This window comes from Somniosus microcephalus, unplaced genomic scaffold (genome assembly GCF_052327205.1).
Source record: "Somniosus microcephalus isolate GS21.2 unplaced genomic scaffold, FLI_Smic_1.0 unresolved_chr4, whole genome shotgun sequence".
Taxonomy (NCBI): Eukaryota; Metazoa; Chordata; class Chondrichthyes; order Squaliformes; family Somniosidae; genus Somniosus; species Somniosus microcephalus.
In genome coordinates, this window is record NW_028225182.1 from 54,601,765 (window position 1) to 54,626,774 (window position 25,010).

General features: G+C 52.2%; 1 protein-coding gene across 1 annotated transcript in view; it reads left to right on the top strand.

Annotated features, from left to right (window-relative positions):
- Positions 1 to 520: 520 nt before the first annotated feature.
- Positions 521 to 25,010, top strand: part of LOC147091124 (disks large homolog 4) — a 683,309-nt gene continuing 658,819 nt past the window's right edge. The window contains exon 1 of the mRNA XM_085977591.1: positions 521 to 1,042. Coding sequence (XP_085833717.1) covers positions 1,013 to 1,042 — 30 coding nt within the window. The 5' untranslated portion in view covers positions 521 to 1,012. The remainder of the gene's footprint in view (positions 1,043 to 25,010) is intronic.

A 25,010-nucleotide genomic window follows, 5' to 3' on the forward strand; every position in this document is an offset into this window, starting at 1 on the left:
GATCGATAGATTGTTGGACTCTCGGGGAGTCGAGGGATATGGGGATATCGGGCGGGAAAGAGGAGATGAGGTGGAAGATCAGCCCTGATCTGATTGCATGGTGGAGCAGGCTCGAGGGGCTGAATGGCCTCCTCCTGCTCCTAATTCTTAGGTTCTTATTACCACTGTTCCGATGCTTTGTGCTTTGAAATATATAAATCCCATTTAGAGGGTCGTTGGCATTGGAACGGGATGTGTTAACCATTTTGAGAGTTTTAACACAATCCAGTATTGGGTGACGATTTCTCGGGAGGGGGATGGGACAGGGGGTGGCGGGGGAAGTATTTTAAATTGAGATTCAGACCCCCCTCCCGTGTCTACCTCTCTGCTCTTCGCCTTGCCTACTCTGCCCACCCCCTGATAGCAGCTGCCTCCTCCCTTTAAGTGAGCGAGTGAGCAGAGCTGTTGTAATGATAATTAGATTGCAATCCGGCCCTCTGTGCAGGGAGAGAGAGAGACATACACACCGTGGGTAATCTTCCTTTTCCTTCTGCTCCTCCTTTCCCCCCCTCCTCTCTCTCTCTCTTTTTTTTGTCCTCTTTCATTATCAGCACACACACTCACACTCACATACACATACACACACATACACACACACACACACTCTCCGCCTCCTCATCCACCCCCTCTCTTTTTTTTGATGAACAAATTCACCTTCTGGTTGCAGCAGTCTTTTCGGAGTTAAAAAAAAAAAAAAAAATCTCTCGCTCTAATATTTTTAAATAAATGAATCGTCCCCCTCTCCTTCACTCCCACACATCCCTCCCTCATACAGACACACACACACACTGACACACACACACACACACACACACACACACACGCTCTCTGTCACACACTCTGACACACACATACACACACACACACAACACTGGCGATCACTCACCTCTTGCCTGCATGCCCCCGAACCCCCCAGTCCCCGATGCACGAAATCCCCCTCTCGTAGCCACGGCCACCTGTTTCATCTCCGAGAATGGACTGCCTGTGTATCGTCACCACCAAGGTAAGGGCTCTCTTTTTTAGTCTTGATTTTCCTTCTCGTGTAGGATTCCACAAGTTGCCAGCGTGTCGAAGACTCTTTATTGTCTTTCCTGCTTTGAAAGCTCTTTCTCTGGCTCACTCTGTGTGTGTGTGTCTCTGCCTTTTCCCTCCGGTATGTGTGATCCGTGAGGGATGCTGAAGCTGGTCTGTGAGAAGCCGGAGATTGATCAGTCATCTATCACAGTTCCTTTTCCCACAGTCTCCGCTTTTTCATGCGACTATGCAGGCTGCTCTTGAGGCCTCCTAACCCCTAGGTGCCTTTTTTATTATTTATTCTGATGATCTCCTCCCTCCTTCCCCCACCCCATTGTAAAACCGGTTTGGAAAACCCACCCAGCCCTCTGATTTTTGCCAGGCTTTTGACTGGGGGAGAAGGGTAGAGGAAAAATTCCCGGTCGGGAAGGGACAGTGTGTGCGGGGAATGTGTGGAAATCCGTTCAAGTCGGGGGGGGGTGGGGGGAGTACGGGGGTGGTTGATCAATTTACAGAGTAGAAGAGCGAGAGAGAGAGGGAAAGGAAGACAATGAGCTGCTTGGAAATCAATTTGACGGAATTATTCCAAAGGTTGGACTTCAAGGGAACAGCCACTTCCTTTTGTGTGTGTGTGTGTCAGAATTAACAAAGAGCTGTGTGTGTGTGTCTGCGGAGCCACAAAAAAAAACCCTGTCTTTTTCCCCCCACAATGTAAATCAGCAAAAATATTTTTTTAAATTCTATTTACCGTCGGTTTAATCCTGAGCAACTCTGAGAGCAAATTGTGGTATAACTAATAAATCCCACCCTTACCCCCGTATTCCATATCTGGGCAGGTTCAGAATCCTGGCGCTGCCTATTATTGACGCTGGTGGTTTGCTGTGGTCAGGATGGGTGCGTTTTTGCACAGGACACAAGCTCTTTGACCACCCTCCCCTCCTCCCACTGGCTCCCTCCCCTCCCTCTCATCTCCCTCCCCCTCCCACCCCCCTCCTCTCCTCCCTGCCTCCCCCATGTTGTCTCTGGGGAGCTGTCCTAATCCTGAACCACAGAATTGGGAGTTTGTAAATCCAGCCAGCGCCTCACTTGGCCATCGTGCAGTTTTAAGACTTGAGAAGATTCGGAGTTTGCGATGGGAGGTGATCAATGGAACCAAGGCGGAAGGAAGGGGGGGCTTTACTTAAAGTCATTTTTGGAAAAGAAGGTGTTAAAAATGTCGATGTGGGGGGCCACTCGTGGCTTCAGCACCCAAGTGTGAGTGAGATGTTGGGGCAGTTGTCATAGAGTTAGACAGCACAGAAAGAGGCCCATCGTGTCCGGGTGGTGGGGTGGGGAGGGAGGGGGGAAATTCCCCCCAAGCTTTAGCGAAGAGCTTGACCGTTTATGGCACCTGCCCACTGCTGTCGCGCAGGAATTTTTTTTACCGCGTGTTCCGAGCGGTGACGGTGCCATCTGCGGCCGAATGGATCGGCCTTCGTTACTTGGCTGTTTGTCCGGGATTTTTGAGCTGGTGTTTTAAAAAGGCCAGGGCTGCGCTCGGGAGCCCCTACCACTCTCATGCGCAGCCCCGCGATTGGCCAACTTTTGCTGAAAGACGCCGCAGCCTCCCCTGATAAATTGTCTCCACCTGTTTTGTTTTGACGCGTGGTCCCGTTACATTTCTATGCGCCGCGCGGTAGTTCGAATGGGAGAAGTGTGCGAGCGTCCTGCGGGGGTACCTAGAAACATAGAAGATAGGAGCAGGAGTCGGCCATTCGGCCCCTCGAGCCTGCTCCGCCATTCAATGAGATCATGGCTGATCATCCAAATTCAGTACCCGGTCCCTGCTTTCTCCCCATATCCCTTGATCCCTTTAGCCTTAAGAAATATATCCAACTCCTTCTTGAATATATTTAATGAATTGGCCTCCACTGCCTTCTGTGGTAGAGAATTCCACAGGTTCACCACTCTCTGGGTGAAGAAATTCCTCCTCATCTCAGTCCTAAATGGCTTACCCCTTATCCTTAGACTGTGACCCCTGGTTCTGGACTCCCCGCCATCGGGAACATCCTTCCTGCATCCAGTCTGTCTAGTCCTGTTAGAATTTTATAAGTTTCAATGAGATCCCCTCTCATTCTTCTAAACTCCAGCGAGTATAAGCCCAATCGACCCAATCTCTCCTCATACGTCATTCCTGCCATCCCAGGTATCCCGGGCGATGAGCAATGTTCCCTTTAAGCCGCGCAGCGCCCCGGAGCTCCCATGCAGCCGGTGCACTGGCTGTCAGATGGAAAAACCTGCGCAGGCGCGGAATTTTTGAATGGGCCGCGGGCCAAAACTAAATTAGAGGGACGATCGGTGATGAGTTTGGCAGCGCAGCCTCTGCCCTGGGCAGGTGTTGCCAACTCGGGTTGGGTGTATTCCTGGAGCTTTCATCACATGACGACCCCCACCCCACCCCCCACGCTCCCGCGATTGGTCCGTCCTCCTGGCGCACTGCCTTTCCACGCCCACCCGGGGAGGGAACAGATAGGGACGATACCACAACTGATCGGCTATAACTATCGGGAAAGGCTGAACGGGCTGGGGCTCTTTTCTCTAGAAAAGAGAAGGCTGAGGGGCGACCTGATCGAGGGCTTTAAAATGATGAAAGGGTTCGATAGGGTCGACGTAGAGAAGATGTTTCCACTTGTAGGGAGACCAGAACTAGGGGCCATCAATATAAGAGTCACTAATAAATCCAATCGGGAATTCAGGAGAAACTTCTTTCCCCAGAGAGTGGTGAGAATGTGGAACTCACTGCCACAGGGAGTGGTTGAGGCGAATAGCAGAGATGCATTTAAGGGGACAGGCTGGGGTTGTTTTCCTTGGAGCAGAGGAGGCTGAGGGGGGACCTGATTGAGGTGTACAAAATTATGAGGGGCGTAGATAGGAACTTTTCCCCTTAGTAGAGGGGTCAATAACCAGGGGGCATAGTTTCAAGGTAAGGGGTAGGAGGTTTAGAGGGGATTTGAGGAAAATCTTTTTCACCCAGAGGGTGGTTGGAATCTGGAACTCACTGCCTGAAAGGGTGGTAGAGGCAGGGACCCTCACAACATTCAAGAAGCATTTAGATGAGCACTTGAAACGCCATAGCATACAAGGCCACGGACCAAGTGCTGGAAAATGGGATTAGAATAGACAGGGCTTGATGGCCGGCGCGGACACGATGGGCCGAAGGGCCTCTTTCTGTGCTGTATGACTCTATGACGCTATGACTCTAAATAAACACGAGGGAGAAAGGAATAGGGGAACAGATAGGGTAGAGAGAGAGAAACTATTCCCGCTGTTTGGGGAGTCTAGGACTAGGGGGCAGAGTCTAAAAATTAGAGCCAGGCCTTTCAGGAGTGAAATTAGGAAACACTTCGACACACAAAGGGTGGTAGAAGTTTGGAACTCTCTTCTGCAAACTGCAATTGATGCTGGGTCAATTGTTAATTTTAAATCGGAGATTGATGGATTTCTGTTAAACAAAAGGATTGAGGGATATGGGGCAAAGGCGGGTAGATGAAGTTAAGTCGCAGATCAGCCATGATCTCATTGAATGGTGCAACAGGCTCGAGGGGCTGAATGGCCTCCTCCTGTTCCTATGAATAGAAGGATATGGTGATGGGGTGAGATGGAGAGGGGTGGGAGGAGGCTCGTGTGGAGCAGAAACACCGGCACGGACCAGTTGGGCCGAATGGCCTGTTTCAGTGCTGTACATTCGATTTCATTCTATGTAAAGACACCGTTACCCAATTGGATTAACCTTGACTGTGAGTGAAACTGCCTTTTTTACTCCCCCCGCCCCCGGCCCACCCCCCCTCTCAACCATCTCCAATCTTGTTATAACTAACAAACAAAGATGGAAAACAGAGCACGCAAGTTTGTTCAACGCCCTCTCTATGATTTCTCTCCCGGGTTGTTGCTGGAGGCAGTGTCCGGTAGATTAATCTTCGATCCTTGGAGACTCCAGGGCAGTCAGTCCTGGAGGGTTGGCCGACTTCCCCCATCCGGGAGGTGCCGGGGAGCGGGCGGTTGGTTTCTGCGGTTGAGGTCCCATCAGCTTCCATTGAGGAGCTGGACTTCGGACTGACTGACCAGGAATACTGAAAGGGGAAAGCTCGAGGTGTATTGAGTATTGTGTGCAGTTTTGGTCGCCTTATCTGAGGAAGGATGTTCTTGCCATGGAGGGAGTGCAGCGAAGATTCACCAGACTGATACCTGGGATGGCAGGAATGACGTATGAGGAGAGATTGGGTCGATTGGGCTTATATTCGCTGGAGTTTAGAAGAATGAGAGGGGATCTCATTGAAACTTATAAAATTCTAACAGGACTGGACAGACTAGATGCAGGAAGGATGTTCCCGATGGCCGGGGAGTCCAGAACCAGGGGTCACAGTCTAAGGATAAGGGGTAAGCCATTTAGGACAGAGATGAGGAGGAATTTCTTCACCCAGAGAGTGGTGAACCTGTGGAATTCTCTACCACAGAAGGCAGTGGAGGCCAATTCATTAAATATATTCAAGAAGGAGTTGGATATATTTCTTAAGACTAAAGGGATCAAGGGATATGGAGAGAAAGCAGGGACAGGGTACTGAGTTTGGATGATCAGCCATGATAGCATTGAATGGCGGAACAGGCTCGAGGGGCCGAATGGCCGACTCCTGCTCCTATCTTCTATGTTTCTATGAGGTCTGCTGTGGAGGTTTACTCTGGGTTGGCCAGACACACACCAGCGAAAGGCTAACCACTTGCTGCTGTCTGATTCTATATTAATCTCTGTGTCGGCTCTCCGTATTCACCACGCACCAACGTAAGGCTAATAAATAGAGAAAGAAAGAAAGGACTTGTGTTTCTACAGTGGCATTCACTACCTCAGGGCGTCCCAAACCGCTTTACAACAAATTAAGTACTTTTGAAGTGTAGTCACTGAGCACTGTGCACAGTTTTGGTCTCCTTATCTGAAGAAGGAGAAACTTGCCCGAGAAGTGGTGCAACGGAGTTTCACTAGATTGATTCCTGGGATGAGGAGAGATTGAGTAGATTGGGCCGATACTCTCTGGAGTTTAGACGAATGAGAGGTGATCTCATTGAAACATATCAGATTCTGAGGGGGATTGACAGGGTAGATGCTGAGTGGTTGTTTCCCCCTGGCTGGAGAGTCTAGAACTAAGGGGTCACAGTCTCAGGATAAGGGGCCGGCCTTTTAAGACCGAGATGAGGAGAAATGTCTTCACTCAGAGGGTTGTGAATCTTTGGAATTCTCTACCTGTGAATGCTGAGTCTTTGAGTATATTCAAGACAGAGATAGATAGATTTTTGGACTCTAAGGGAATGAAGGGATATTGGAGTCGAGGTCGATGATCAGCCGTGATCTTATTGAATGGCAGAGCAAGCTCGAGGGGCCGAATGGCCTACGCCGGCTCCTATTTCTTATGTAATGTAGGAAACGCGGTAGCCAATTTGCGCACAGCAAGCTCCCACAAACAGCAGTGTGATAATGACCAGATAATCTGTTTTAGTGATGTTGTTTGAGGGATAAATATTGACCCCAGGACACCGGGGAGAACTCCCCATGGGATCTTTTATGTCAACCTGAGAGGGCAGACGGGACCTCGGTTTAATGTCCAATCCGAAAAACGGGACCTCCGACAGTGCAGTACTCCCTCAGTACTGCCCTCCGACAGTGCGGCGCTCCCTCAGTACTGCCCCTCCGACAGTGCAGCGCTCCCTCAGTACTGCCTCTCTGACAGTGCAGCGCTCCCTCAGTACTGCTCTCCCGACAGTGCGGCACTCCCTCAGTACTGCTCCCCCGACAGTGCGGTGCTCCCTCAGTACTGCCCCTCCGACAGTGCGGCACTCCCTCAGTAATGCTCCCCCGACAGTGCGGTGCTCCCTCAGTACCGCCCCTCCGACAGTGCGGCGCTCCCTCAGTACCGCCCCTCCGACAGTGCGGCGCTCCCTCAGTACTGCCCCTCCGACAGTGCGGCGCTCCCTCAGTACTGCCCCTCCGATAGTGCGGCGCTCCCTCAGTACTGCCCCTCCGACAGTGCCATGCTCCTCAGTACTGCCCCTCTGATAGTGCAGCACTCCCTCAGTACCGCCCCTCCGACAGTGTGGCACTCCCTCAGTACCACCCCTCCGACAGTGCGACGCTCCCTCAGTACCGCCCCTCCGACAGTGCAGCGCTCCCTCAGTACTGCCGCTCTGACAGTGCAGCGCTGCCTCAGTACTGCCCCTCCGACAGTGCAACGCTCCCTCAGTATGGCCCCTCCGACAGTGCAGCGCTCCCTCAGTACTGCCCCTCCGACAGTGCGGCGCTCCCTCAGTACCGCCCCTCCGACAGTGCGGCGCTCCCTCAGTACTGCCCCTCCGACAGTGCGGCGCTCCCTCAGTACTGCCCCTCCGACAGTGCGGCGCTCCCTCAGTACTGCCCCTCCGACAGTGCGGCGCTCCCTCAGTACTGCCCCTCCGACAGTGCGGCGCTCCCTCAGTACTGCCCCTCCGACAGTGCGGCGCTCCCTCAGTACTGCCCCTCCGACAGTGCGGCGCTTACTCAATACTGCACTGGGAGCGTCAGCCTAGATTTTTGTGCTGATGTCTCTGGAGTGGGGCTTGAACCCACGATCTTCTGACTCAGAGGCGAGAGTGCTGCCCACTGAGCCACAGCTGACGAGAGGATATATATGGAATGTATGCAAGATAGTTTTCTAGATCAGTATGTTGCGGAACCAACTGGGGAACAGGTTATTTTAGATCTAATAATGTGCAATGAGAAAGGGTTAATTAATAACCTTGTTGTAAAGAGGCCTTTAGGGAAGAGTGACCACAATATGATAGAATTTTATATTGAATTTGATAGTGATTAAGTTAAATCTGAAACTAGGGTCTTAAATCTAAACAAAGCAAACTATGTAGGTATGAGGGGCGAGTTGGCTATGGTAGTTTAGGAAACTACATTAAAAGGTATGACGGTAAAGAAGCAATGGCTAGCATTTAAAGAATTAATACATAATTTACAACAAATATATATTCCTTTAAGGCACAAAAACCCCACAGGAAAAGTGGTCCAACCGTGGCTAAAGATAGTATTAGATCAAAGGAAGAAGCTTATAATGTTGCCAAAAAGAGTAGTAAGCATGAGGATTGGGAAGATTTTAGAATTAAGCAAAGGAGGGCCAAGAAATTTTGAAAAGGGAAAATAGAATATGAGAGTAAACTAGTGAGAGACATAAAAACAGACTGTAAAAGTTTCTATAGGTATGTAAAAAGGAAAAGATTAGTGAAAGTAAATGTGGGTCCCTTACAGGCTGAGACAGGAGAAATTATAATGGGGAATAAGGAAATGGCAGAGAAATTAAACAAATACTTTGTCTTCATGGAAGAAGACGTAAAAAACTTGCCGGAAATAGTGGAGAACAAAGGGTCTAGCGAGAATGAGGAACTCAAAGAAATTAGTACTGGAGAAATTAATGGGACTGAAAGCCAGTAAATCCCCTGGACCTGATGGCCTACATCCTAGGGTTTTGAAAGAGTTGGCTATAGAGATAGTGGATGCATTGGTTGTCATTTTCCAAAATTCCAGAACGGTTCCCGCAGATTGGAAGGTAGAAAATGTAACCCCACTGTTTAAAAAAGGAGGGAGAGAGAAAACGGGGTACTACAGAGCAATTAGCCTGACATCAGTCGTAGGGAAAATGCTACAATCTATTATTAAGGACGTGGTAACAGGACACTTAGAAAATAATAATAGGATTGGGCAGAGTCAACACGGATTTATGAAAGGGAAATCGTGTTTGATGAATCTGTTCGAATTTTTTGAGGTTGTAACTAGCAGAATAGGTAAGGGGGAACCAGTGGATGTGGTGTATTTGGATTTTCAGAAAGCATTCGATAATGTGCCACACAAGAGGTTATTAATCAAAATTAGGGCTCATGGGATTGAGGTAATATACTAGCGTGGATTGAGGATTGGTTAACGGACAGAAAACAGAGTAGGAATAAACGGGTCATTTTCGGGTTGGCAGGCTGTAACTAGTGGGGTACCACAAGGATCAGTGCTTGGGCCTCAGCTATTCACAATCTACATCAATGATTTGGATGAGAGGACCAAATGTAATATATCCAAGTTTGCTGATGATACAAAGCTGGGTGGGAATGTAAGTTGTGAGGAGGATGCAAGGAGGCTTCAAGGGGATATAGACAGGCTAAGTGAGTGGGCAAGAACATGGCAAATGGAATATAATGTGGTGAAATGTGAAGTTATCCACTTTGGTAGGAAAAATAGAAAACCAGAGTATGCTTTATGGTGAGAGATTGGGAAATGTTGGTGTTCAGAGGGACTGGGTGTCCTTGTACACGAATCACTGAAAGTTAACATGCAGGTACAGCAAGCAATTAGGAAAGCAAATGGTATGTTGGCCTTTATTACAAGAGGATTTGAGTATAAGAGTAAAGACGTCTTACTGCAATTATATAGGGCCCTGGTGAGACCACACCTGGAGTACTGTGGACAGTTTCGGTCTCCTTACCTAAGGAAGGATATACTTGCCATAGAGGGAGTGCAACAAAGGTCCCCCAGACTGGTTCCTGGGATGGGGGGATTGTCCTATGAGGAGAGATTGAGGAGACTAGGCCTATATTCTCTAGAGTTTAGAAGAATGAGAGGTGATCTCATTGAAACATACAAAATTCTTACAGGGCTTGACAGGGTAGATGCTGGGAGGATGTTTCCCTGGGCTGGGGAGTCTAGAACCAGGGGTCACAGCCTCAGGATAAGGGGTCGGCCATTTAAGACTGAGACGAGGAGGAATTTCTTCACTGAGGGCGGTGAATCTTTGGAATTCTCTACCCCAGAGGGCTGTGGAGGCTCAGTCGTTGAGTATATTCAAGGCTGAGATCGATAGATTTTTGCATATTCAGGGAACCAAGGGATATGGGGATAGTGCAGGAAAGTGGAGTTGGGGTAGAAGATCAGCCGTGATCTGATTAAATGGGCTCAAAGGGCCAAATGGCCGACTCCTGCTCCTATTTCTTATGTTCTTATGCTCTTATAAGTCATACCAGTGTCTCTAACGGACGATGGACGATGAAAGCATCAGTACTCTGGCCAGGTCACAGATTGAGTACGGTAGCATATTCTGGCCATTGAGGTCCAAGGGAGGGACTCAGGATCTGGAGGTGTTGCAGAGAGGGGCCACGGGGCTAATCCCTAGGGATCGAGTTATGAGGGAAGAATGGAGGAATGTGGATGCTCCGTGTTGAGAGGTGGTGACTGACGGGAGATCTGGTGGAGGTCAGATTAAACTCTGACTGTAGGAGAAAGGACCACAGGTTGAAACCAGGAAAAAAAGGCACGTTTGGACTGATGACACAGACTTCTTTTTGTGACCAGTGGGAACATAGGAACAGGAAGAGGGCATTCAGCCCCTCAAACCAGTCCCCCCATTCAATGAGATCCGGGCTGATCTGTATCTTAACTCCATCCACCTGCCTCGGTTCCGTAACCCTTAATACCCTTACCCAACAAAAATCTATCAATCTCAGTTTTGAAATTTCCAATTGACCCCCGGCCTCAACAGCTTTTTGGGGGAGAGAGTTCCAGATTCCCACCCCCCTTTGTGTGAAGAAGTTCTTCCTGACATCACCCCTGAACGGCCTGGCTCTAATTTTAAGGTTCTGCCCCCTTGTTCTGGACTCCCCCCCCCGACCAGAGGAAATAGTTTCTCTCTCTCCCCCCGATCAACTCCTTCAATCATCTTCAACACCTCGATTAGATCACCCCTTAATCTTCTAAACTCGAGGGAACACAAGCCCAGTCTGTGCAACCTGGCCTCGGAATTTAACCCTTTTAGCCCCCGGGTATCGTTCTGGTGAATCTGCGCTGCTCCCCCTCCAAGGCCGAGATATCCTTCCTGAGGGGCGGGGCCCAGGACTGAACCCGGTCACTCCAGGTGGGGTCTGACCAGAGCTTTATATAAACTGAAGCATCCCTTCCTCCCCTTTGTATTCCCGACCCCTTGAGATAAAGGCCAACATTCCATTAGCCGCGCTGTACCTGCCTACATGGAATAGACTTCAGAGCAGTGTAGTGCAGGAATATCTCTGGAATTATTCAGGAAGCAGTGGGATACCATATGACTCGTGCGCTCTCCACACCTCAACCTAAAGGCTAATAACACCCAGCGAGGACTCGTGCGTGTCTCCATGGCCTGCTCATGCACACACTCACCCCTGTACATCTGCATCTCCTGCATGTTGGAAGCTGAGAGTTTGAAGTGTTGGCACTTTCTGTTAGCGAAGGATATTGTTTAGAGGAGGCTGAGGGGCGACCTGATAGAAGTCTTCAAAATGATGAAAGGGTTCAATAGGGTAGACGTAGAGAAGATGTTTCCACTTGTGGGGGAGACCAGAACTAGGGGCCATCAATATAAGACAGTCACTAATAAATCCAATTGGGAATTCAGGAGAAACCTCTTTACCCAGAGAGTGGTGAGAATGTGGAACTCGCTACCACAGGGAGTGGTCGAGACGAATAGCATAAATGTATTTAAGGGGAAGCTGGATAAACACATGAGGGAGAAAGGAATAGAAGGATACGGTGATGGGGTGAGATGAGGAGGGGTGGGAGGAGGCTGGTGTGGAGCAGAAACACCGGCACGGACCAGGAGGGCCGAATGGCCTGTTTCTGTGCTGTACGTTCTAGGTGTAATGGTGTTCGGTACAAAACTTAAGAAAGAACTTGCATTTCTCCAGCGCCTTTCACCATCTCAGGACATCCCAAAGCGCTTTACAGCCAATGAGGTACTTTTTTTGAAGTGTAGCCGTTGTTGTTATGTAGGAAACGCGGCAGCCAATTTGCACACAGCAAGATTCCACAAACAGCAATGTGATAATGACCAACTAATCTGTTTAAGTGATGTTGATTAAGGGATAAATATTGGCCCCAGGACACCGGGGAGAACTCCCCTGCTCTTCTTCCATTTGGTGCCATGGATCTTTTACGTCCACCTGAGAGGGCAGACGTGGCCTTGCTTTAAAGTCTCGCCCAAAAGACGGCACCTCCGACACTGCGGCGCTCTCTCAGTACTACCCCTCTGACAGTGCGGCGCTCCCTTGGTACTGCCCCTCCGACACTGCGGCGCTCCCTCAGTACTGCCCCTCCGACAGCGCGACGCTCACTCAGTACTGCCCCACCGACAGTGCGGCGCTCCCTCAGTACTGCCCCTCCGACATTGTGGCGCTCCCTCAGTACTACCTCTCCGAAAGTGCGGCGCTCCCTCAGTACTGCCCCTCCGACAGTGTGGCGCTCCCTCAGTACTGCCCCTCCGGAAGTGCTGCGTCCCTCAGTACTGCCCCTCCGACAGTGCTGCGTCCCTCAGTACTGCCCCTCCGACAGTGCGGCGCTTCCTCAGTACTGCCCCTCCGACAGTGTGTTAATACTTACATGGGGTCCCCTGTAGTGTATCAGTATTTACAAGGGGTCCCTCGCAGTGTGTCAGTATTTACAGGGGCTCCCCGGGGAGTGTGTCAGTATTTACAGGGGGTCCCCGGGAGTGTGTCAGTATTTACAGGGTGTCCCCGGGAGTGTGTCAGTATTTACAGGGGCTCCCCAGGGAGCGTGTCAGTATTTACAGGGGGTCCCCGGGAGTGTGTCAGTATTTACAGGGTGTCCCCGGGAGTGTCTCACTATTTACAGGGGGTCCCCGGGAGTGTGTCAGTATTTACAGGGGCTCCCCGGGAGTGTGTCAGTATTTACAGGGGGTCCCCGGGGAGTGTGTCAGTATTTACAGGTGTCCCCGGGAGTGTGTCAGTATTTACAGGGGCTCCCTGGGGAGTGTGTCAGTATTTACATGGGAGCCCGGGAGTGTGTCAGTATTTACAGGGTGTCCCCGGGAGCGTCTCACTATTTACAGGGGGTCCCCGGGAGTGTGTCAGTATTTACAGGGGGTCCCCGGGAGTGTGTCACTATTTACAGGGGTTCCCCGGGAGTGTGTCAGTATTTACAGGGGCTCCCCGGGAGTGTGTCTGTATTTACAGGGGGTCCCCGGGAGTGTGTCAGTATTTACAGGAGGTCCCCGGGAGTGTGTCTGTATTTACAGGGGCTCCCCGGGAGTGTGTCTGTATTTACAGGGGGTCCCCGGGAGTGTGTCAGTATTTACAGGGGGTCCCCGGGAGTGTGTCTGTATTTACAGGGGCTCCCCGGGAGTGTGTCTGTATTTACAGGGGGTCCCCGGGAGTGTGTCAGTATTTACAGGAGGTCCCCGGGAGTGTGTCAGTATTTACAGCGGGTCCCAGGGAGTGTGTCAGTATTTACATGAGGGCCCCGGGAGTGTGTCAGTATATACAGGGGCTCCCCGGGGAGTGTGTCAGTATTTACAGGGGGTCCCCAGGAGTGTGTCAGTATTTACAGGGAGTGCCCGGGAGTGTGTCAGTATTTACAGGGGCTCCCCGGGGAGTGTGTCAGTATTTACAGGGGGTCCCCGGGAGTGTGTCAGTATTTACAGGATGTCCCCGGGAGTGTCTCACTATTTACAGGGGGTCCCCGGGAGTGTGTCAGTATTTACAGGGGTTCACCGGGAGTGTGTCAGTATTTACAGGGAGTTCCTGGGAGTGTGTCACTATTTACAGGAGGTCCCCGGGAGTGTGTCGGTATTTACAGGGGTTCACCAGGAGCGTGTCAGTATTTACAGGGGGTCCCCGGGAGTGTGTCAGTATTTACAGGGGGTCCCCAGGAGTGTGTCAGTATTTACAGGGAGTCCCCGGGAGTGTGTCAGTATTTACAGGGTATTCCCCGGGAGTGTGTCAGTATTTACAGGGTGTCCCCGGGAGTGTGTCAGCATTTACAGATGGTCCCCGGGAGTGTGTCAGTATTTACAGGGGGTCCCCAGGAGTGTGTCAGTATTTACAGGGAGTCCCCGGGAGTGTGTCAGTATTTACAGGGGGTCCCCGGGGAGTGTGTCAGTATTTACAGAGCGTTCCCCGGGAGTGTGTCAGTATTTACAGGGGGTCCCCGGGGAGTGTGTCAGTATTTACAGGGGGTCCCCGGGAGTGTGACAGTATTTACAGGGGGTCCCCGGGTGTGTGGCGGTATTTGCTGGGGGTCCCCGGCGGTGTGTCAGTATTTATAGGGGGGTCCCTGGGAGTGTGACAGCATTTTCAGGGGGTCCCCGGGAGTGTGTCCGTATTTACAGGGGGTCCCCGGGAGTGTGTCCGTATTTACAGGGTGACCCTGCGAGTGTGTCAGTAATTACAGGGGGCCCCTGGGAGTGTGGCAATATTTACAGGGCGTTCCCGGGAGTGTGCCAGTATTTACAGTGGGTACCCGGGAGAGTGTCAGTATTTACAGGAAATCCCCGGGACTGTGGCAGCATTTAGTGGGGATTCCGGGGAGTGTATCAGTGTTTACAGCGGATCCCTGGATGTGTCGGTATTTACACAGTATCCCCGGGAGTGTGTCAGTATTTACAGGGGATCCCCGGATGTGCTAGTATTTACACGGTGTCCCCAGGAATGTGTCAGTATTTTCAGGGGAGCCCCGGGAGTGTGTCAATATTTACAGGGGTTCCCTGCGAGTGTGTCAGTATTTACAGGTGGTCCCCGGGGAGTGTGTCAGTATTTACAGGGGGTTCCCCGGGAGTGTGTCAGTATTTACAGGGGCTTCCCCGGGAGTGTGTCAGTATTTACAGGGTTCCCCGGGAGTGTGTCAGTATTTACAGGGGGTCCCTGGCAGTGTGTCAGTATTTACAGGGGCTCTCTGGGAGTGTGTCAGTATTTACAGGGGGTCCTTTAGAGTGTGTCAGTATTTACAGGGGGTCCTTTGGAGTGTGTCGGTATTTACAGGGGCTCTCTGGGAGTGTGTCAGTATTTACAGGGGGTCCTTTAGAGTGTGTCAGTATTTACAGGGGGTCCTTTGGAGTGTGTCGGTATTTACAGGGGGTCTCTGGCAGTGTGTCACTACTTACAGGGAGCCCCCGGGAGTGTGTCAGTGTTTACAAGGGGTCCCTGGAAGAATGTCAGCATTTATGGGTGTTCCCCGGGTGTGTGGCAATATTTACAGGGTGTCCCCGGGGGTGTGTCAGTATTTACAGGGGTTCCCGGGGGCGTGTCAGTATTTATAGAAGGTCCCCGGGAGCGTGTCAGTATTTACAGGAGGTCCCCGGGAGTGTGTCAGTATTTACAGGAGGTCCCGGGGAGTGTGTCAGTGTTTACAGGAGGTCCCCGGGAGTGTGTCAGTATTTACAGGGGTTCCCAGGGAGTGTGTCAGTATTTACAGGGGGTCCCCGGGAGTGTGTCAGTAATTTACAGGGGATTCCCTGAGATTGTCAGTATTTACAGGGTTTCCCCGGAAGTGTGTCAGTATTTACAGGGGGTCTGTGGGAGTGTGTCAGTATTTACAGGGGGTCTGTGGGAGTGTGTCAGTATTTACATGGGCTCCCCGGGAGTGTGTCAGTATTTACAGGGAGTCCCCGGGAGTGTGTCAGTATTTACAGGAGGTCCCCGGGAGTGTGTCAGTATTTACAGGGAGTCCCCGGGAGTGTGTCAGTATGTACAGGGTGTCCCCAGGAGTGTGTCTGTATTTACAGGGGGTCCCCGGAAGTGTCAGTATTTACAGGAGGTCCCCGGGAGTGTGTCAGTATTTACAGGGGGTCCCCGGGAGTGTGTCAGTATTTACATGAGGTCCCCGGGAGTGTGTCAGTATTTACAGGGGGTCCCCGGGAGTGTGTCAGTATTTACAGGGGGTCCCCGGGAGTGTGTCAGTATTTACAGGGGGTCCCTGGGAGTGGGTCAGTATTTACAGGGGGTCCCCGGGAATGTGTCACTATTTACAGGGGTTCCCCGGGAGTGTGTCTGTATTCACAGGGAGTCCCCGTGAGTGTGTCAGTATTTACAGGGAGTCCCCGGGGGTGTGTCAGTATTTACAGGGGGTCCCCGGGGAGTGTGTCAGTATTTACAGGGGTTCCCCGGGAGTGTGTCAGTATTTACAGGGGGTCCCCGGGAGTGTGTCAGTATTTACAGGGGGTCCCCGGGTGTGTCTCAGTATTTACAGGGGTCCCTGGCAGTTTGTCAGTATTTCCAGGGGCTCCCTGGGAGTGTCAGTATTTACAGGGGGGTCCTCTGGAGTGTGTCGGTATTTACATGGGAGCTTTGGTAGTGTGTCTGTATTTACAGGGAGTCCGCGGGAGTATGTCAGTATTTACAGGGGGTCCCCGGGAGTGTGTCAGTATTTACAGGGGGTCCCCGGGAGTGTGTCAGTATTTACAGGGGGTCCCCGGGAGTGTGTCAGTATTTACAGGGGGTCCCCGGGAGTGTGTCAGTATTTACAGGGGCTCCCCGGGGAGTGTGTCAGTATTTACAGGGGCTCCCCGGGTAGTGTGTCAGTATTTACAGGGGGTCCCCGGGAGTGTGTCAGTATTTACAGGGGCTCCCCGGGGAGTGTGTCAGTATTTACAGGGGGTCCCCGGGAGTGTGTCAGTATTTACAGAGGCTCCCCGGGGAGTGTGTCAGTATTTACACGGGGTGCCCGGGAGTGTGTCAGTATTTACAGGGGCTCCCCGGGGAGTGTGTCAGTATTTACAGGGGTTCCCCGGCAGTGGTCAGTACTTACAGGGGTTCACCGGGAGTGTGTCAGTATTTACAGGGAGTTCCCGGCAGTGTGTCACTATTTACAGGAGGTCCCCGGGTGTGTGTCGTTATTTACAGGGGTTCCCCAGGAGCGTGTCAGTATTTACAGGGGGTCCCCGGGAGTGTGTCAGTATTTACAGGGGGTCCCCAGGAGTGTGTCAGTATTTACAGGGAGTCCCTGGGAGTGTGTCATTATTTACAGGGGGCCCCCGGGGAGTGTGTCAGTGTTTACAGAGCGTTCCCCGGGAGTGTGTCAGTATTTACAGGAGGTCCCCGGGAGTGTGTCAGTATTTACAGGGGCTCCACGGGGAGTGTGTTATTATATACAGAGGCTCCCCGGGGAGTGTGTCAGTATTTACAGGGGGTCCCCGGGGGGGTGTCAGTATTTGCAGGGGGTCCCCAGAAGTGTGTCAATATTTACAGTGGATCCCTGGGAGTGTGTCACTATTTGCAGGGGGTCCCCGGGAGTGTGTCTGTATTTACAGAGCGTCCCGGGGAGTGTGTCAGTAATTACAGGGAGTCCCCTGGAGTGTGTCAGTATTTACAGGGGATCCACTCGAGTGTGTCAGTATTTATAGGGCGTCCCTGGGAGTGTGTCAGTATTTACAGGAGCCCCTGGGAGTGTGTCAGTATTTACAGGAGGTCCCCGGGAATGTGTCAGTATTAATAGGGGGTCCACGGGAGTGTGTCAGTATTTACAGGGGGTCCACGGGAGTGTGTCAGTATTTGCAGGCGGTCTCCGGGAGTGTGTCAGTATTTACGGGGGCTCGCTGGGAGTGTGTCAGTATTTACAGAGGCTCCCCGGGCGTGTCTCAGTATTACCAGGGCGTTCCACGGGAGTGTGTCTGTATTTACAGAGGGTCCCTGAGTGTGTCAGTATTTACAGGGGTTCCCCGGGAGTGTGTCAGTATTTAAAGGGGCTCCACGGGGAGTGTGTCAGTATTTACAGGGAGTCCCCCGGAGTGCGTCAGTATTTACAGGGGTCTCTGGGAGTGTGTCAGTATTTACAGGGGCTCCACGCGGAGTGTGTCAGTATTTACAGGGGCTCCACGGGAGTGTGTCAGTATTTACAGGGGGTCTCCGGGAGTGTGTCAGTATTTACAGGGGCTCGCTGGGAGTGTGTTAGTATTTACAGGGGGTCACTGGGAGTGTGTCATTATTAACAGTGGTTCCCTGGGAGTGTGTCAGTATTTACAGGGTGTCCCCGGGAGTGTGTCAGTATTTACAGGGGCTCGCTGGGAGTGTGTTTGTAGTTACAGGGGGTCACCGGGAGTGTGTCATTATTAACAGTGGTTCCCTGGGAGTGTATCAGTATTATCAGGGCGTTCCACGGGAAGTGTGTCAGTATTTACAGGGGGTCCCTGGGAGTGTGTCAGTAATTACAGGGGGTCCCCGGGAGTGTGTCCGTATTTACAGGGGCTCCACGTGGAGTGTGTCAGTATTTACAGGGGCTCCACGGGAAGTGTGTCAGTATTTACAGGGGGTCCCCGGGAGTGTGTTAGTATTTACAAGGGTCCCCGGGAGTGTGTCAGTATTCACAGGGAGTCTCCTGGAATGTGTTTGTATTTACAGGGGTCCCCAGGCGTGTGTCAGTATTCACAGAGGGTCCCTGTGAGTGTGTCAGTATTTACAGGGGGTCCGCATGAGTGTGTCAGTATTTACAGGGGCTCTCTGCGAGTGTGTCAGTATTTACAGGGGGTCCTTTGGAGTGTGTCGGTATTTACAGGAGGTCCCCGGGAGTGTGGCACTATTTGCAGGGGGTCCCCGGGAGTGTGTCAGTATTTACAGGGGGTCCCTGGGAGTGTGTCAGTTTTTACAGGGGGTCCCCGTGAGTGCGTCGGTACTTACAGGGGTTCCCGGTGTGTGTGTCAGTATTAATAAGGGGTCCCCGGGAGTGTGTCAGTATTTACAGGGGGTCCCCGGGAGTGTGTGTCAGTATTTACAGGTGGTCCCCGGGAGTGTGTCAGTATTTACAGGGGCTCTCTGCGAGTGTGTCAGTATTTACAGGTGGTTCCCCGGTAGTGTGTCAGTATTTACAGCGGGTTCCCCGGGAATGTGTCAATATTTAGAGAGGCTCCCCTGGGAGTGTGTCGGTGTTCACAGGGGGTCCCCGGGAGTGTGTCAGTGTTTACAAGGGGTCCCCGGGAGTGTGTCAGTCTTTACAAGAGGTCCCCGGGAGTGTGTCAGTGTTTACAAGGGGTCCCCGGGAGCATGTCAGAATTTACAGGGGGTCCCCGGGAGTGTCAGTATTTCCAGGGAATCCCCGGGAGCGTGTCGGTATTTACAGGGGGTCCCCATGAGTGTGTCAGTATTTACAGGGGTCCCCATGAGTGTTTCAGTATTTATAGGGGGTCCGCACGAGTGTGTCAGTATTTACAAGGTGTCCCCAGGAGTGTGTCAGTATTTACAGGAGGTCCCCGGGAATGTGTCAGTATTTACAGTGAGTCCCCGGGAGTGGGTCAGTATTGACAGGGGGTCCCTGGGAGTGTGTTAGTGTTTACAGGGAGTCCCCGGGAGCGTGTAGTATTTGCAGGAGGTCCCGGGGAGTGTGTCAGTATTGACAGGGGTCCCCAGGAAAGTGTCAGTATTTACAGGGAGTCCCCGGGAGTGTGTCAGTATTTACAGGGGTCCCCATGAGTGTGTCAGTATTTACAGGGGGTCCGCATGAGTGTGTCAGTATTTACAAGGTATCCCCATGAGTGTGTCAGGATTTACAGGAGGTCCCCGGGAGTGTGTCAGTATTTACAGGAGGTCCCCGGGAATGTGTCAGTATTTACAGGAGGTCCCCGGGAATGTGTCAGTATTTACAGGAGGCCCCCGGGAATGTGCCAGTATTTACAGGGAGTCCCCGGAAGTGTGTCAGCATTTACAGGGGGTCCCAGGGAGTGCGTCAGTATTGACAGGGGGTCCCCGGGAGTGTGTCAGTATTTATAGGGGTTCCTCGGGAGTGTGTCAGTATTTACAGGGGCACCCCGGGAGTGTGTTAGTATTTACAGGAGGTCCCCAGGAGTGTGTCCGTATTTAGAGGAGGTCCCCGGGAGTGTCTCAGTATTTACAGGGGCTCCACAGGGAGTGTGTCTGTATTTACAGGGGGTCCCCGGGGGGGTGTCAGTATTTACAGGGGTTCCCCGGGAGTGTGTCTGTATTTACAGGGGATCCCCGGGAGTGTGTCACTATTTGCAGGGGGTGCCCGGGAGTGTCTCTGTATTTACAGGGTGTCCCCGGACGTGTGTCTGTATTTACAGAGGGTCCCCGGGAGTGTGTCCGTATTTATAGGGTGCCCCAGGGAGTGTGTCAGTATTTACAGGGAGTCCCTGGGAGTGTGTCAGTATTTACAGGGGGGTCCCCGGGAGTGGGTCAGTATTTACCCGGGGTCCCCGGGAGTGTGTCCATATTTATAGGGTGTTCCCGGGAGTGTGTCCATATTTATAGGGTGACCCCGGGAGTGTGTCAGTATTTACAGGCGGTCTCCGGGAGTGTGTCAGTATTTACAGGGGGTCTCCGGGAGTGTGTCAGTATTTACAGGGGCTCGCTGGGAGTGTGTCAGTATTTACAGGGGGCCCTCGGGAGTGTGTCATTATTAACAGTGGTTCCCTGGGAGTGTGTCAGTATTTACAGAGGCTCCCTGGGTGTGTGTCAGTATTGACGGGGAGTCCCTGAGAGTGTGTCAGTATTTACAGAGGTCCCCCGTGAGCGTGTCGGTATTTACAGGGGCCCCCGGGAGTGCGTCAGTATTTACAGGGGGTCCCCGGGAGTGTGTCAGTATTTACACGGGGTCCCTGGGAGTGTGTCAGTATTCACAGGGAGTCTCCTGGAGTGTGTGTGTATTTACAGGGGTACCCGGGCATGTGTCAGTATTCACAGAGGGTCCCCGTGAGTGTGTCGGTATCTACAGGGGTTCCCCGGGGAGTGTGTCAGTATTAATAGGGGGTCCCCGGGAGTGTGTCAGTATTTACAGGGGGTCCCCGGGAGTGTGTGTCAGTATTTACAGGGGTCCCCGGGAGTGTATCAGTATTTACATGGGCTCTCTGCGAGTGTGTCAGTATTTACAGGTGGTCCTTTGGAGTGTGTTTGTATTTACAGGGGGTCTCTGGCAGTGTGTCACTACTTACAGGGAGCCATCGGGAGTGTGTCAGTGTTTACAAGGGGTCCCTGGAAGCGTGTCAGCATTTACGGGTGTTCCCCGGGTGTGTGGCAATATTTACAGTGTGTCCCCGGGGGTATGTCAGTATTTACAGGGGTTCCCGGGGGTGTGTCAGTATTTACAGAAGGTCCCTGGGAGCGTGTCAGTATTTACAGGAGGTCCCCGGGAGTGTGTCAGTATTTACAGGTGTTCCCCGGGAGTGTGTCAGTATTTACAGGTGTTCCCTGGGAGTGTGTCAGTATTTACAGGTGTTCCCAAGGAGTGTGTCAGTATTTACAGGATGTCCCCGGTAGTGTGTCAGTATTTACAGGGGGTTCCCCGGGAAAGTGTCAATATTTAGAGAGGCTCCCTGGGGAGTGTGTCAGTATTTACAGTATGTCCCCGGGAGTGTGTTAGTGTTTCCAAGGGGTCCCCGGGAGTGTGTCAGTGTTTCCAAGGGTTCCCCGGGAGTGTGTCAGTGTTTACAGGGGGTCCCCGGGAGTGGGTCAGTATTTATAGGGTGTCCCCGGGAGTGTGCCAGTATTTACAGGGGCTCGCTGGGAGTGTGTCAGTATTTAGGGGGGGTCCCCGGGAGTGTGTCATTATTAACAGTGGTTTCCTGGGAGTGTGTCAGTATTTACAGAGGCTCTCCGGGCGTGTGTCAGTATTATCAGGGCGTTCCACGGGAGTGTGGCCCTATTTACAGAGTGTCCCTAGGTGTGTCAGTATTTACAAGGGGTCCCCGGGAGTGTGTCATTATTTACAGGGGCCCCACGTGGAGTGTGTCAGTATTTACAGGGGCTCCATGGGAAGTGTGTCAGTATTTTCAGGGGGTCCCTGGGAGTGTGTCAGTATTTACAGGGGTTCCCTGGGAGTGTAACGGTATTCGCAGAGGGTTCCCTGGGAGTGTGTCAGTATTTACAGGTGTCTCCGGGAGTGTGTTAGTATTTACAGGGGATCCCTGGGTGTGTGTCAGTATTGACGGGGAGTCCCTGGGAGTGTGTCAGTATTTACAGAGGTCCCCCGTGAGCGTGTCGGTATTTACAGGGGCCCCCGGGAGTGCGTCAGTATTTACAGGGGGTCCCCAGGAGTGTGTCAGTATTTACACGGGGTCCCTGGGAGTGTGTCAGTATTCACAGGGAGTCTCCTGGAGTGTGTGTGTATTTACAGGGGTACCCGGGCATGTGTCAGTATTCACAGAGGGTCCCCGTGAGTGTGTCGGTATCTACAGGGGTTCCCCGGGGAGTGTGTCAGTATTAATAGGGGGTCCCCGGGAATGTGTCAGTATTTACAGGGGGTCCCCGGGAGTGTGTCAGTATTTACAGGGAGTCCCCGGGAGTGTGTCAGTTTTTACAGGGGTCCCCGGGAGTGTCTCAGTATTTACAGGGGGGTCCCCGGGAGTGTGTCAGTATTTACAGGTGTTCCCCGGGAGTGTGTCAGTATTTACAGGTGGTGCCCTGGAGTGTGTCAGTATTTACAGGTGGTGCCCTGGAGTGTGTCAGTATTTACAGGTGATGCCCGGGAGTGTGTCAGTATTTGCAGGGGGTCTCCGGGAATGTGTCATTAATTACAGGGAATTCCCTGAGTGTGTCGATATTTACAGGGTTTCCCCAGAAGTGTGTCAGCATTTACAAGGAGCCTCCGGGATTGTGTCAGCATTTACAGGGGTTTCTCGGGAGTGTGTCAGTATTTACAGGGGCTCCCCGGGAAGTGTGTCAGTACTTACAGGAGGTCCCCGGGAGTGTGTCATTATTTACAGGGGATTCCCTGAAATTGTCAGTATTTTCAGGGGGTCCCCGGGAGAGTGTCAGTATTTACAGGGGGTCCCCATGAGTGCGTCAGTATTTACAGGGGGTCCCCGGGAGTGTGTCAGTATTTACAGGGGGTCCCCATGAGTGTGTCAGTATTTGCAGACGGTCCCCGGGAGTGTGTCAGTATTTACAGGGGATCCCCGGTAGTGTGTCAGTATTTACAGGGGGTCCCCGGGAGTGTGTCAGTATTTACAGGGGGTCCCCAGGAGTGTCAGTATTTACACGGAATCCCTGGGAGCGAGTCAGTATTTACAGGGAATCCCTGGGAGCGTGTCAGTATTTACAGGGGGTCCCCATGAGCGTGTCAGTATTTACAGGGGGTCCCCATGAGCGTGTCAATATTTACAGGGGGTCCCCATGAGTTTGTCAGTATTTACAGCAGGTTCCCGGGAGTGTGTCAGTATTTACAGGGTTTCTGCGGAAGTGTGTCAGCATTTACAGGGGGTCCCTGGGAGTGTCAGTATTTGCAGTGGGTCCCCGGGAGTGTCAGTATTTACAGGGGGTCCCTGGGAGTGTGTCAGTATTTACAGGGGGTCCCCGGGAGTGTCAGTATTTACAGGGAATCCCCGTGAGCGTGTCAGTATTTACATTGAATCCCCAGGAGCGTATCAGTATTTACAGGGGGTCCCCGGGAGCGTGTCAGTATTTACAGGGGGTCCCCGGGATGTGTGTCAGTATTTACAGGAGGTCCCTGGGAGTGTGTCAGTATTTAACGGGGGGTCCCCGGGAGTGGGTCAGTATTTACAGGGGGTCCCCGGGAGTGTGTCCGTATTTATAGGGTGTCCCCAGGAGTGTGTCAGTATTTACAGGGGCTCGCTGGGAGTGTGTCAGTATTTACAGGGGATCCCCGGGAGTGTGTCATTATTAACAGTGGTTCCCTGGGAGTGTGTCAGTATTTACAGATGCTCTCTGGGCGTGTGTCAGTTTAATCAGGGCGTTCCACGGGAGTGTGTCTGTATTTACAGAGGGCCCTGAGTGTGTCAGTATTTACAGGGGGTGCCCGGGAGTGTGTCAGTATTTACAGGGGCTCCACGGGGAGTGTGTCAGTATTTACAGGGTGTCCCCAGGAGTGTGTCAGTATTTACAGGGGCTCCATGCGGAGTGTGTCAGTATTTACAGGGGCTCCACGGGAAGTGTGTCAGTATTTACAGGGGGTCTCCGGGAGTGTGTCAGTATTTGCAGGGGGTCTCTGGGAGTGTGTCAGTATTTACAGGGGCTCGCTGGGAGTGTGTCAGTATCTACAGGGGGTCCCCGGGAGTGTGTCATTATTAACAGTGGTTCCCTGGGAGTGTGTCAGTATTTACAGAGGCTCCCCGGGCGTGTGTCAGTATTATCAGGGCGTTCCATGGGAGCGTGTCTGTATTTACAGAAGGTTCCTGGGTGTGTCAGTATTTACAGGGGTTCCCCGGGAGTGTGTCAATATTTACAGGGGCTCCACGTGGAGTGTGTCAGTATTTACAGGGGCTCCACGGGAAGTGTGTCAGTATTTACAGGGTGTCCCTGGGAGTGTGTCAGTATTTACAGGGTGTCCCTGGGAGTGTGTCAGTATTTACCGGGGGTCTCCGGGAGTGTGTCAGTATTTACAGGGGGTCCCCGGGCGTGTGTCAGTATTATCAGGGCGTTCCACGGGAGTGTGTCAGTATTTACAGGGGGTCCCCGGGATTGTGTCAGTATTTACAGGGGCTCCACGCGGAGTGTGTCAGTATTTACAGGGGTTCCCTGGGAGTGTAACAGTATTCGCAGAGGTTTCCCCGGGGGTGTGTCAGTATTTACAGGTGTCTCCGGGAGTGTGTCAGTATTTACAGGGGGTCCCCGGGAGTGTGTCAGTATTGACGGGGAGTCCCTGGGAGTGTGTCAGTATTTACAGGGGGTCCCCGGGAGTGGGTCAGTATTGACGGGGAGTCCCCAGGAGTGTGCCAGTATTTACACGGGGTCCCTGGGAGTGTGTCAGTATTTACAGGGGGTCCCCGGGAGTGTGTCAGTATTTACAGGGTGTCCCCGGGAGTGGGTCAGTATTTACAGGGGGTCCCCGGGAGTGTGTCAGTATTTACAGGGGGTCCCCGGGAGTGTGTCAGTATTTACAGGTGTCACCGGGAGTGTGTCAATATTTACAGCGGGTCCCCGGGAGTGTGTCAGTATTCACAGGGTGTCCCCGGGAGTGTGTCAATATTTACAGGGGGTCCCCGGGAGTGTGTTACTATTTACAGGGTGTCCCCGGGAGTGTGTCAGTATTTACAGGGGGTCCCCGGGAGTGTTAGTATTTACAGGTGTTCCCCGGGAGTATGTCAGTCTTTGCAGGGTTTCCCGGGAGTGTGTCAGTATTTGCAGTGGGTCCCCGGGAGTGTGTGTGTATTTACAGAGGGTCCCCGGGAGTGTGTCTGTATTTACAGAGGGTT